Below are 14238 nucleotides of genomic sequence, written 5' to 3' on the forward strand. Positions count from 1 at the left end.
ACCTAGACAGTGTGTTAAAAAGCAGGGACATCACTCTGTCAACAAAGGTCCATGTAGTCAAGTCTACGGTCTTTCCAGTACTCAGCTATGGATGTGAGAGCTGAACAATAAAGAAGGCAGAGCACTGAAGAACTGATGCTTTCAAACTGTGGTGCTGGAGAAGACTCTTGAGAGTCCCTTGGAAAGCAAGGAGATCGAACCAGTCAATCTTAAAGGAAATCAACCCTGAATACTCCTTGAAAGGACTGATGCTGTAGCTGAAGCTCCAATACTTTGGCCACCTGATGTGAAGAGCTGACTCATTAGAAAAAACTGTGATGCTGGGAAAGATTGAAGACATAAGGGGTGACAGAGGGTGAGATGGTTGGATGGCATCACCAATTCAACGGACAGGAACTTGGGCAAACTCCGGGAGATGGTGAGGAACAGGGAAGCCTGGTGACGTGGGTTCGCAAAGAGTCAGACACGACTTGGTGACTGAACGACAACAATTTCTGGCTCTGGAACTCACCAGCTGTTGACTGAGAGAGCATTTTCACAAGCCTAGATGTCTGTCTTCCTCATTTATAAAATGGATTTGGAGGATCTCAGAAATCTCCCAACCATAAGGTTACACAGAGGCAGAAAGAAGGCAATGCAGTGGTCTATGAAACAAAGCTGAGAACAACAGTGTCACGAGTCCAAGAAGGAGGAAAAGGAAGAGTTAGACCTTAGTAAAAGTATGGGTGTATGTTTGTTGCTAGCTCAGTCGTGTTCGACTCTTCATGACCCCACGGACCCCTGTAGCCCGCCAGGCTCCTCTGTCCATGGGGTTCTCTAGGCAAGAATACCGGAGTGGATTGTCATTTCCTTCTCCAAGGGATCTTCCCAAGCCAGGGATTGAACCTGGGTCTCCAGCATTACAGGCAGATTCTTTACATCTGGGCCACCAGGGAAACCCCCCAAAAAAGTATGGGTCACAGGGTTAAAATTTCCTTTAGCACCAGGAAATCTGGTTTATATTTCATCCCTAAACTAAATCAGAAACACTGTGCCATGCTCCTATTATGCCTGGAATTCATCCTGAATTGAAAACCAACCATCAGGAGAGAATGAACATAAGCAACAGTGTCTGCCTATCTAGGAAGGTGCTTTTCCCTCTCCACACCTATGGTTCCAAGACAAGGATGATCTTTGGCTTTGATCTTTGATGATTTAAAACTGGCAGGTTTCCTTTCATAACCCCACTGAAATACAAACTCTAATTTTTTTTTTTTTTACTTTCTTCCTAAGCCAAAACTTCAGTTGTACAGCACGTTCTTGGTTTAGGAATCAATGTATTGTGTTCAGAAGTTGATAATGGATCAGTATATACTTTTCCATGAAAACAATACGGAGGAAGCCCAGGTAAAACATGCAAGTATATTAAGTCATCTGGATGGAAGAACACTCTAGTGTGTGACTTCAGTGTACAAGCCTACCTTTTTGAAAAAAACAATGTGTTCAGAATTCCAAATAGGAACACCCGTCACTACAGTTGCTCCTCCCATTCATTTTCTACTTACCAAGCTAGGAGGAACGTCCTGAGCAAATCAGTGGTGGGCACCTGGTTCATGAATGCTCGATGAGTGGAGCTAGGCCACGAACTGTGCAGGGGGATGTGGGATGAGCTACTGCCCTTCTCAGACTAATAGGAAAACTGATGACCTCTTCATACGTTCACTGACCACTGGAATTTGCTCTTCTGTGAATTGTCTATTCAAGCCATTTCCCCTTGGGTTGTCTTTCTGTTTTCAATTGCAAAGTTACTCTTCATTTATTATATATACGTGTATATACATTTTATCTGTCACATGGATTAAAAATATATTTCCCAACATGATAATTTTGTTCCTGGAATTTTTACTTTTATTTATCTTTTATATGCAAGACTTTAAATAAAAAATAATCATATAAGGCTTTTCTTTCTGGACTTTTAATTTCTATTAGAACAGTCTCCTCTATCCTCGGAATGTACACAAAGTCCCTGGGGTGGGCTGTATAGATTCACAACCACTTTTTCCTTGCCTGCCTCTGTTATAGAAGCTGGAAGGCAAAAATAGTAAATGTTCCCTCTTCTCATGCAGCTAAGTGTAGCCAAGTATAACAAGTTCTGAAAAAAGAGATGCGGGAAGATGTCTTTGGGGAGTAAAAAGAAATAGTCCAATGGAGAGAAGTGCTTCTCATCTTGGCTTTTTTTCTATTTCAACAGGAATATGAAAATGCAGCAAACATCTGGGGATCCATGGGACAAAGGCCACATGCTAAGGATGACTGAGCAAAAAAAAAAAAAGCAGAAATAATCTGGGTCCTTGACGGCATCTTTGAACCCTGGACAATCTACCTCTGGACTTCTTGCTTTGTTAGAAAATCATTCTGTTAGGTGTTTAAATGATTGTTTTTGGAGCTTTCTGCTACTAATGGATCAAGTAATTCCTACTTTATTCAGTCTCTCAAATGAACTTCTAGAATTCTTACTGCTTTATTTTTTACATTTGTCTCTAATCCATCTTAATTTATTTTTGAATATGCTGAAAGATATGGGTCCAATTTTATATTCTTCCAGATGGATAGCCAGTTGTGCCAGCACCATTTATCAAATTACACTGAATAGAAAAGCCATTTTTTTGTTTTATGCTAAAGTTCCCTATATACTAGGATCTATTTCTGAAATGTTAGTCTACTTCACTGATCAACTTGTTTTCATTTATGCCAGTGTCTTATAGATGTGATTACATGACTTCCTAGAATTTTTTTAAATGTATGGTAAGGGCATTTTATTCTCACTGTTGAATATATTTTTGGCTATTTTTGACATTTATTTTTCCACACAAATTTTAAGATCACATTTTCAAATTAAACATAAGCCTTGACTTCTATGCATTTATTTTGGTAGAACTGATATTTTTATGATGTCTGTCTTCCCATCTGAAAACACTGACTCTCTTTCCATTTAGTCAGATCTTGTTTTATGTCTCACAATAGTATTTATGGGTCTGTTCTTATTAGGTCCCATACAGCTCTTGTAAAATTTACTCCAAAGAACTTTATAGTGTTTGCTGACATTGTGGTAAGATATTTTTTCTGACTTCCAAATTTAGCCAATGATTGTTTAATAAATATTTAGAAGTGGTATATAACATGCATCAGGCAATTGTTCTATTAATAAGTAGTTTATATATATTAACTCATTTCATCCTCAATAAGCTTGAAAGCTAAAGCACAATGTGCATAGAAGAAAACTGAAGTACAGAGAAATTAAGTAATTCATTCAAGCAAGTTACCTGGCCAAAATCGGGTAACTTGCCATGCAATTAATGAGTGAAAGATGTGGGTCTGAAACCCATATCATCTACATCCAGAGTCTATGCTCTTCACTATTGTGCTACATACACTACCAGTGGGGTCTCTATGTTTACCTTCTATTTACCCAAGTACCGATTTGCTTCAAATATTTAATGTTTTTTATTTCAAATGGTTTTTGCACATACAAAGTCAATCATGTGTTCAACAGAAGTGCGAGTTTCAATGTTTCCCCAAATATACATCAATTGTTTCCTTTTCTTTTTTTTTTTTTGTTTCATTTTCTTTTCTTATACAATTGCTAGAAAGTCTAAACAATTTTGCATAGTAATTGTGAGGGTAGATGAGCCTTTCTTGTGTTACTGACTTGAATGGAAATGGTCCTAGAATCTTACCCTTTAAAATGCTGTTCAATTTTTTTGATAGATTATCTTATACAACATATTTATGTGTTTTTCCTTCTTGTTTTACTTAGTGAGCTTTATTTTAAGAAGGAATAGCTTTAAAATTTTTACCCCAAACCACTTCATCATCTAGTGATAAGATCATGCTTTTCTACATTGATTTATTAATTTAATTATGTTAATAGATTTCCTACCACTGAAAAAAATCCTTGCATCACCACCAAGGATTAGTAACCACTTGGTTAACCTAGTCCAGACTATTATCCTTTTATTCATTTCTAGATTCTTACATACAAAGATTTAGAATTTTTATGTACATATTGAGAAGCAATTTTGGTCTAGATATTCTTTTTTTTTTTAATTTTATTTTATTTTTAAACTTTACATAATTGTATTAGTTTTGCCAAATTCTTTTTATATTAAGTTAATCAAGTTTTGTTATTAAGGTTTGTCAATATCACAATATGATTCTAAGTGCTTTCCATCTTTTTTTTCTTTCTTTTTTGAATAGCTTTCTTAACTTTGCACTTGCCTGCTGGTAAAAGTGAGTCACTCAGTTGAATCCGACTCTTTGTGACCCCCTGGACAATAGCCAACTAGGCTCCTCTGTCCATGGAATTCTCCAGGCAAGAATACTAGAGTGGGTTGCCATTTCCTTCTCCAGGGGGTCTTCTCGACCCAGGGATTGAACCCAGGTCTCCGGCATTGCAGGCAGACTCTTTACCGACTGAGACACCAGGGAAGCCACAGGAAGCTATCTGGTACTTTTTAATGATGTCCCTTTTAATCACCTTTCTAATCTCTTCTGAGATGATCGATCCTGACGAGTTTTCTCCCTGTTTTGAAATAACCTGGGGTTGATCATATTTTATTAAGAAAAAATAAATTTCTCTAGATTAAAAAAAATGCGTTGTTTGGAGCAGATCCTTTTAGTTATTACAATGTCTTCAGTGTCTCTCCTTATTTTTGATCTTGTTATTCTGTAACCAGGACCATCAGATGCTTTCTGGTTTCTTTGCCTTTTTAAATAATCAACTTTTTGTGTGTCTCTAATTTATCATGATCATCTACTTCCCATTTTCTTTTGGTTTCTTTGTTTTCCAGGTATCTTACATCTTCCTAAGGTACATAGTAAAGAAACATAGTAAGTTTCTTTTCGCTGGTCTTTTTAGATCTGTTTCTGAAGAAGGTGAACTATAATATTCCACAGTAAGTATATTTAATAACCTTCTTTCTCCCAAAAGCTTTTGCTTTGTAAATTTAGCTACTATGTTGTTTAATGTATGCATTTAAGAATGTTCATCCTCTTGTCTCTTATCTTTTACTTACTGGTCCTCTTTATCCTGTTTAGTCTTCTTAATTGTCAATTCCACCTTTCCCGATATTAATACTGCTGTTCCTACTTTATTTGTTTGTATTTACCTAATATCTCTTTATATGTATCTCTTCATTCTCAACCACTTTTTACCTACCCTCTCAAGTCTGTTTCATATAAGTACCAGTAACACTTATAAATCAACTGGATATTTTCTGTAAAAATTCAGTGTATTTTCATTTCATGTAATATCTCATATATAAAGTTCCCTTTTTCCATCTTGTTTTATGGTTTTTCCTGATTTTACTCATTTCCTCTTTTTCCTTGGAGCTGTTTTTGCTAAAGTGATCAGACTGCTATTCATTCCTTTCCTCCCCTGCTAATTAGGTAAGTCTATTGTGCTTTTCTTCATTTCACTAATGACTATCTTCCCTTTCCTGACATTCATATTCAAATACTTATTTTTCATTATTACATGAATGCAAGACAGCATTCTTGAATGAACACAAGAATGCAAATTATTTCCTCCACTAAAGCTCTATTCTGTAACTGTTTCTCCCCTCTCTCTTTGGATGAGATTTTTGGACCACTTAATTTCCGTACTAGTTTCTTCCAGCTATTGGATTTTGCTGATAGGAAAGGAGTTTTATTTCTAGTCTTTTTTAAAGGCTTCCCTTATAGTGATTCTTGTACATTTCACATTTGCTGTATCATCATCATTTGGGACCTGAAAGGGGGGGACTCAGGACGGGCTACTGCCTTTCTCAGACTAATAAGAAAACTGATGACTTCTTCATATGTTCACTGACCACTTGAATTTGCTCCTCTGTGAATTGTCTCTTCAAGCCATTTCCCATTGGGTTGTCTTTCTGCTCTCAATTTGTTGAAATTGCTGCACCCCCTTCGGAGCTTTCATCTGGCCCCGCAAGGAAAGCACCTGCATCAGCTCTGACCATCAGGACCTGAAGAAGGTACTAGACCTCATCTGCACCCATATCACTGCTCAGCTCAGGGGAGGTAAAGAGTTGGCTGGAGATGGGAGGATGAGGCACCATTCAAGCCACCCTTATTCCAGAATCCTGGATGCACATTTACAGGGGGACTCACACTGCTTCTCTAAACGTCCTTTTGTTTCACAGAAGAGAGTTCTGTGGTAATAGAAGGGGCTAGCATCTGGAATCTTGTATAAAAGAAGGACTGGGACTCAGGATGCAACCCTCTAAGGAAGGGCAGTGGGAGGCTTCGGGGCTTGTGGGACCTACCTACTGGCCTTGGACCAGCCATGTTTCGAGGTGAGAAGTCATGTTCGTGGGAGCCAGGGACTGCTGACGATGAGCAGGAAGAGAAGGCAAATCCCAGAGCGGCAGTGAGGAGAGTGGAAAGTTTCCGGGACCAGAAGCAAGTGGTCAGGAAAGCATGTGAGCCACTCTCGGAAGTCAGAGAGTGTTGGCCTGTCCATCCTTCCCTTCCCTACACTATAAGTGGATTCTCTATTTTGATTTCAGGTGTGGTACAAACACAGACATAATGCTGTCTGCTTTTCAGATGTAAGAACAGATAGACTTCCTTCCCACTGACATTGTATAACAGAAAAGTAAATGGTAATCTTTTCATTTTAAAATCCTGAGATTCACAACCTCAAACTCAATGGCTGACTAACAGATAAATACTTTGGGTTAAGATTATCTCAGAGGTGTTTTTCTTTTTCTTTTTTTCAGGCTTATAGTTCTGTGGAACAAAAGTGTTCCCATTTCCAGATGTCACCTCATTTCAAAATTCACCTTCAGGGCCAACATTCTGTGTTGGATTGATGAGGTTTCTCGTGTGGTCAAGAACATTACAGGCAATGTACATAGTGCCGAAAAGAAGATATTTTATCACTTCTCTAAAAACTGGGGATGATCTTATGCAGCTGTTTCATAAGAAATCTGTCTCACATCTGATGGGATAAATTCCCTTCAAAAATGAATCAAAGAAAGTAGTGTCCAAGATGCCAAAGAACCCACTATTAGCCAAACTCCAACACACCTACAGTGAGATCCACAGGTGCTAAAAGACAACTCTTTCCATCACCCAATAAACCACAAGGAGAGATTTAAAAGGAGAGACAGAAAGAGATCTGTGTAAGATCCAGTCAAATTACACTTCACTGTAAAAAGGAAGCCATCCTCAGCTTTACAGTATCTAAATAGAACATATAACTTAAAATAGTCACCTACCAGTCAGTAAAGCCATAAAAATGATTAAAACCAAGTTTGAGAATTGACCATAAAATTGGTTGATAAAAATAAGGAAATTGTATTTCTGTGTTTTTTTAATAGTTGATTAAAATTACTATATTTCTAGATTTGATTTTTCTATGTAATTGAATTAATGGGTTGTTGTTGTCTCATTGCTAAGTCATATCTGACTCTTTGTGACCCCAAAGGCTGTAGCCTACCAGGCTCCTCTGTCCATGGATTTCCCAGGATGTGAATGGAGTGAGTTGCCATTTCCTTCTCCAGGGGGTCTTCCCAACCCAAGGATCTAACCTGCATCTCCTGCATTGGCAAGACGAGTTCTTTACCACTGAGCCTCTGGGGGTAGGGGTGGGTTCTCTCTTTATCCCTTCCTCCAGCTGAAGGCACATTTTCTCGTGTCATTCAAAGAAGTGGGTTTGGACTGACAAGGTGTGGACAAGCTCAATTAGCATAATTCTTTGGAAGGGATTCAATGATCTTTGGCTACTATTAATATTTTTTATCTTTCATTTTTATTATGTATATGATGTCAAGAGCTGTGGCAGGAAGCACATTTTGTCAATTAAATAATTAATCCCACAGCATAATAGTCAGGGAGGAAAAACTGACATTTGTCAGGTTCAAAGAAAATGAAGGCTGGGGAGGAGGTTTCATTACTCTTGCTCAGGAAACACATAATCTGAGAGCAGATTTGACTTGTTCCCTTCCTCACCTACCGCTCCTGCTACAAGCATTCCCTGTATCAAACCACAAGGAAGAAAAAGCATTTGCAATAGTTCTCTCCCCGACCCCATCCTCATCCACCCAATCACAAAATCACGTTAGTTTTATTTTTTACATATGTCTTCAGTCTCCTCCTTTCAGTACCATCAAAGCTGGCTAAAATTGACTGCACAAAACTGCAGGGCAAGGATGACACTAAATTGCCTGCTTTCTGCTTTAGCAAACGCACAGAGGTTAGAAGCCTGAGCACTGGAGGTAGATGGCCCCGGGTTCAAGTCCCTGTGGGGCCCTCACTGACCATGGGATCTCAGGCCTCCAGGCTTGACTGTCTCAACTTGCGAAAGGATCCTGCTCTCGGGCCCCACCTCCCAAGGTGCTGGGAGACTTCAGTGATGGTGCACACACCTCCCAGCACATAGACGGCAGCGAGGTGAGGAGTCAGCACGCCTCGGCTATAAATAGCGGTGCATTCCATCTACGTTTTTAATATGATCTGATTTATGAACATGTCGAGTGCGCTGTAGCACCAGCACACACGCTGCACTTTCGCTTTTCCTTTCACTTCTGCTCTTCATCCTCCTCGCACTATTCCCCTCAGTCTCTCCTGACAGGAGGCCTCTGTCAGCGGCCTGGCTCTCTGTCTCTTTCCTCCGGCCCCTTCCCGCTCTAGTCCTTGGCTGGCAAGGAGCCGGGTAATAGGACTGCCTGGTCCCCTAAGTCTAAGGTTCCAGGGTTTCCACAGATGGTCTCGCCATGTCATCAACAACAGTCTGCACTGGATTAACGCTGCCTGGGAGGTGAAAATTTCAGCTCGCTATTTTTAACCTGTTAAGCATCCTTCTCTGTGCCAAAACTAAACGGTTGCTTGGGGTGGGGATGTGTTTCCTGGGTGCATCATGCCACATTTGCAGCTTTTTTCTCTAATAGTGTTCCACAAGGTATTTTTTTCCCCAATAGGTCACTACACAGTTATTTTTGTTATAAAAGGCAAGACTTCACCAGGCTCCCATTGCCTGCATGTCTACAGTGCCTCCTATTTTTGCAATTGGTGAAAAATATACTCTGATAATCTACACTAGCTGCATAGACAACATGAAACAAAAAATCGGGTTTAGAATGATCGCCCATTGGACAACAGGGGCTTCCCTGGTGGCTCAGAGGTTAAAGCGTCTGGCTCCAATGCGGGAGACCTGGGTTCGATCCTTGGATCAGGAAGATCCCCTGGAGAGGGAAATAGTAACCCACTCCAGTTTTCTTGCCTGGAGAATCCCTGGAGAAGCCTGGTAGGCTACAGTCCATGGGGTTGCAAAGAGTTGGACACGACTGAGTGACTTCACTTTCACTTTCACTTTTCATTGGACAACAAGCTCAAGACCTTTAATTTAGCAAGAGTACCTGTCTCAAATATGTGCTCCATATTTCCTCTAAAAACTGGATTAAAACTGTTAAACAATTTTGTCCTCTTTCATGCAATTTGATACATGTAATTAGTAAGGCAGGTGGGGGAAGGAAAAAACTTAGGCAGTAAGTGGGGGGAAAAATCTCCCTTTGGTAAATCAGATAAGTCTTCTTGACATAAACTGGTTTTAGGTGAGGGAACACTATTTCAATCTAGTTAGGATGGCTCTTTTCACAACGAAGAGAAGGAAAAAAACGTGGAAAATTTTTCAAATTTTTGAATGATTTATTGCATTATTACTTTTTCTGAAATTTGTTCCTGCTCAGGATCAAACTGAGTCACATTTTCTGTAAGGTGACTAGAAAAGAATGAATATATTCTTTATTTTGAAGTTTATTTTTCCTCATTTCTTGATGCAATTTGCTAAGTGAGGCTAAGCTATGGGTAAGTGTACAATGCAGGAGCAAGGAGATTTTATTAGTGGTAATGTTGCACGTATCGCAAGACTATGTTAGAAGAAACAAAATGTCTCTATGTACACTCCCCAGGCTCAGATGGTAAAGAATCTGCCTGCAATGCAGGAGACCCTGGTTTGTTCCATAGGTCATGAAGATTTCCCTGTTCGGAAATGGCAGCCCACTCCAATATTCTTGCCTGGAGAATTCCATGGACAGAGGACCCTGGTGGGCTACAGTTCATGGGGTCGCACAGAGTCAGACACAACTGAGCAACTAACACTTATGCTAACTTTAAAGAAGCTACTGTCTTTAATGGGTGGATATCAGAAGGGTTAGGATTGTGAGGTCAAGTTACAGCAGTCACTGCTTCACTGGTTGAACACGCAGGCAGAAAACAAGAGTGTAAAAATGTTCCACAAATAAATGTGAATGATCAAACCATAACAGATTATATTATGGGAAACTAGGATGTTTTAACCTTAATGCCCTAGATTGCCTTTGAGTGAGAAAATGGAACTCTTCTGAAGCAGGTTCTCCTATAAACAAACACTCAGAAGCAGCTGGGCTGTATGGATCAGGAGATGATCCAGAGGAAGAATAAAGATGGTTTCCTTACCGACAGTTCTGTTCTCCTTACACCAATTCTAACTAGAAAAACACTGTCTGTGAGCATCTTCCTGAGCCTGTGAGGTGCCCAGATAGTTTATGCTCCAACACTCTGACTGTGTGCAGGAAGGACTTGTGTCTGGGGCTCCATATGACCATAGGTGGCTTTCCACCTCTAACGTGGAAGACTCTGGGATCACCTAACATCTCAAAGTCTGAATCAGACGCTAGAACATCAATCTAAGAAAATAATCATGGCATCCTGACAACAGCAAGTTAGTGCGAACTAAGCGTGCCCACCGTTTCACTTGGACAAGGACCTACCTACCTTGTCTGGAGAACTCATCCGCTTCTCTGTGAACCAAATCCTTTACTCTGTTTCCGTAAAGCAGCCGTGAGGAATCGTGATCAAAGGCTTTCAGGGTTTCGCTGGAGCTATAAGACTTCTGCGTGGGAACACGGCACTCCTCGTTGTCTGCCGAGGAGTTCGTATAGCGCCGCTCCTTCTCCCGGCGGTTCTTGGTCAGCGAGCAGTAGGGCCGCCGTTCCTTCACATCCATACTTCATTCCTTCCGGGGGCACATCAGTCCTGGCTGTGGCCGGGTCGGCTCAGGGGTCCATCCTCAGTGGTCTGCCTGTGGAGATAAAAGGTGGCATGATGTTAGCATCAGTTCAGTTCAGTTCAGTCACTCAGTCGTGTCGGACTCTTTGCGACCCCATGGACTGCAGTACACCAGGCTTCCCTGTCCATCACCAACTGCCAGAGCTTACACAAACTCATGTCCATTGAGTTGGTGATGCCATCCAACCATCTCATCCTCTGTCAGCATTATGTTCATCTAAAACCCGATGGCCTCCTTAACCTGGAGAATGGTGGGAGGGAAGGGTATTATTGCATATGGTGGAAACTCACTTTCCCCAAGAAATGAACACTGGTGAAATCAGTTTAAGGTGTCCTGTCTCATCAGGAGGTGAGGCGTACCTTCTGGTAATGAGTGTTATGAGTCCCTGTTGAAGCTACTACATCGAATCTTCACCTTAATGATGATCTAGTTGCTAAGTCGTATCTGACTCTTCTGACCCCATGGATAGCAGCCCACCAGGCTCCTCTGTCCATGGGATTCTCTGAGCAAGAATACTGGAGTGGGTTGCCATTTCCTTCTCCATCACCTTAATACACACACACACACACAAAATAAGCTCAAGGTCAAATCTTGATCCAGAAGCTAGCTAAAAACTGGCCTCAATGTTTTCTAAATTTTCCACAATGGAAAAGGTTTCTCCTGCCGCATTTTCTTTATTCACAAAAAAATTTTCTTTAAAAAAAAACAAAAAAACTTTTATTTCTTTAATCTTTTTTTTAAAGAACAAGAGAAAATTGGGAGCTTCTTAGAAGTGCAACTTTGTTAAGTGCACCAAACATTTATTTTATTTTATTTTACAGACATTTCCTTCAGAGGGCACAGGTATCATGTGTTAAGGACCTCAATGTCTTGACTGGTGGCAAAGTGGATCCTTCTCTCCTATTCCTCTCCTTCAAAAGCATTTCCTCTTGAGAAAATGCATTGAAGCAGCACTATCTTGATATTTAAGGCAATTTGAGTAGCTAATTTGATGGGGTAGTTTCTTGCAAGGGCCAGTAGCAAGAATGAGTCAGAAGAAGCAAGGTGAATGAATAGTGTTTCTTTGCCTACCTACTCTTTTTCTTGAATTTCCTGACAGGGGTTAAGGTGGGCAGAAAAGCCTCTGTCCCTGAAGATGCGAGCCCAGGAGAGGGAGAGTGGCCCAGGGCTGATCCACATTTTAATTGGTCCTCCTTTGTCTTTATTCTTTCTCATTTTGTCTCTCCTTTTAATCTGAAGGTCCCCAAAGGCCTTGTCTTCAGCTCTCAGGCCTTTCCCTACCCCCACTCCTTTCCTAAACTCACTTTTTACTTGACTAATTCCATGATCAACTTGAAACAGTTGAGTCCCAGTGGCCCCTGGTCTTTCTCTGGGGTTCCACGTCCTTAGTGCTAAAGCCCTTCTCCCAAGCAGTCTCTCCCTGTCTCTTCAAGCTCAGCCGCCAGGATGTACATTACCCTGCTCTTTCTTGTGCTTCCAACATGGAGTCTCATAGCTAACTCTGATTCACTGACAGTGGCTCAGCTGACATCTGTGCCGACTGTCAACAAGTCTCAATTCTTTCTGAGCAAAATTACAGCTCCTAATACTTTTCACTTTCTCACTTCTGCCTTCTATCCAGTGATGAGGAGATGGGGAAAACTCTAAGCTGGAATGACCCCAGAGTTCCAGAGCCTCTGCGTGAAAAATTTGGATATTCCTTCTGCCATCTCTCCAACTGAACAAAATCCCAGCCTCCCATACTGACAGCTACCCCACATGGGCTTTCATGTGTCTCTGCTATGATTTGAGCTGGGCGCTTAAAAGGAGCTGCTAATATTTTAGCTTGGTTGTTGAAATGTATCTTGAAATCCCTACCTTTGTCTTCTTTTTGATGAATCCTATTTTAAAAAGATGAATTTTTTCACTGACCCCTTCTGATTTAAAAAGACGAATGTTTTTCACTGACCCCTGCTGATTCATTAACGCCATTTTTCTCTTTACCAATCCTTCCAATAGCTTTTAATAGAAATTGGATTTCCCTTAATGTAGCTTTCCTTTCTATTTAAGACAATAAATAATTTCAAGGTATGGTGACAGGAGTATTTTTATACCATAGGAATAAACCAGGAACCCACCAACTCACTCTTGTTATTCCAACAAACAAAAGTTACTTTAGATAAATATTTATTGAATGACTAATATGCTGAGAACATACCACTGAATCAAACAATGTCCCTGCCCTCAGGGAACACATGCATAGTGAGGGAAACAAATACATTTTTTTTGTAATGCAGTGAATAAATATCCCTGAGTTAAAGGAAAATCTTGTTTCCAAAACAGTCTTGCTCTCTTTGGAGGAAAGGTTTATGTAGACTCTCATAACTGTACGATCATCAAAAAGCATTTCATTGACCAAAAAAATTGTAATTTAAGCATCTTTGGTAATAGAATTTGGGGATTTGAGGTCATCATAAAGGTTCCATCTCTCACCGTAAATTGACAGCTTTTTAAAAATAAGTATCGCCATATATAGGACTTCCCACATGGTGCAGTGCTAAAGAATCTGCCTGCCAATGCAGGAGATGCAGGTTTGATCCTGGGGTTAGGAAGATCTCCTGGAGTAGGAAATGACAACCCACTCCAATATTCTTGCTGGAGAATTCCATGGACAGAGGAAATCTGGTGGGCTACAGTCCATGGGGACACAAAAGGTAAGCACAACTGAGTGACTGAGCATGTATACACATTGCTATTTATACAAATATATATGCATTTTTATACTTTAAAAATAAACTGACTAATGCCAGGGAAAACTAGTTTCTTTCTCTGCTGCAGTTTTGTTTCAATTAGTTAGACGAGGCATTGGAAAACTAGTCCCTTGACCAAATCTGACCCATGACCTGTTTTTGTAAATAAAGTTTTACTGGAACGCAGCACATATGTTTGTTTATGTATTCTCCTGGACTGTGTTCCTGCTGAAAAGACATAATTGAGTGATTGCAACAGAGACTGTAGTGAATTAAATTGCAGTTACCCCAAAATATATGCTCAAGTCCTAGCCCCTGGTACCTGTGAATGTGACCTTATCTAGAAATATAGTCTTTGTATTAATAGTTACAATAGAGTTAGAATGAGGTCATGCTAAATTCGCATGGGCTCCAACTTCA

The 14238-nt window shown here is 40.3% G+C and overlaps 1 protein-coding gene across 3 annotated transcripts in view; it reads right to left on the reverse strand.

The window, feature by feature from the left end:
* TENM3 (teneurin transmembrane protein 3) overlaps nucleotides 1-14238 on the reverse strand; it is a 532144-nt gene that overhangs the window by 442408 nt on the left and 75498 nt on the right. For all 3 annotated transcript variants that reach the window (XM_055567454.1, XM_055567455.1, XM_055567456.1), the window contains exon 2: nucleotides 10795-11101. In XM_055567454.1, the coding sequence (XP_055423429.1) occupies nucleotides 10795-11026 (232 nt within the window). In that variant the 5' untranslated portion in view covers nucleotides 11027-11101. The remainder of the gene's footprint in view (nucleotides 1-10794; nucleotides 11102-14238) is intronic.

Source organism: Bubalus kerabau, chromosome 2, assembly GCF_029407905.1.
Source record: "Bubalus kerabau isolate K-KA32 ecotype Philippines breed swamp buffalo chromosome 2, PCC_UOA_SB_1v2, whole genome shotgun sequence".
NCBI classification, from domain to species: domain Eukaryota; kingdom Metazoa; phylum Chordata; class Mammalia; order Artiodactyla; family Bovidae; genus Bubalus; species Bubalus kerabau.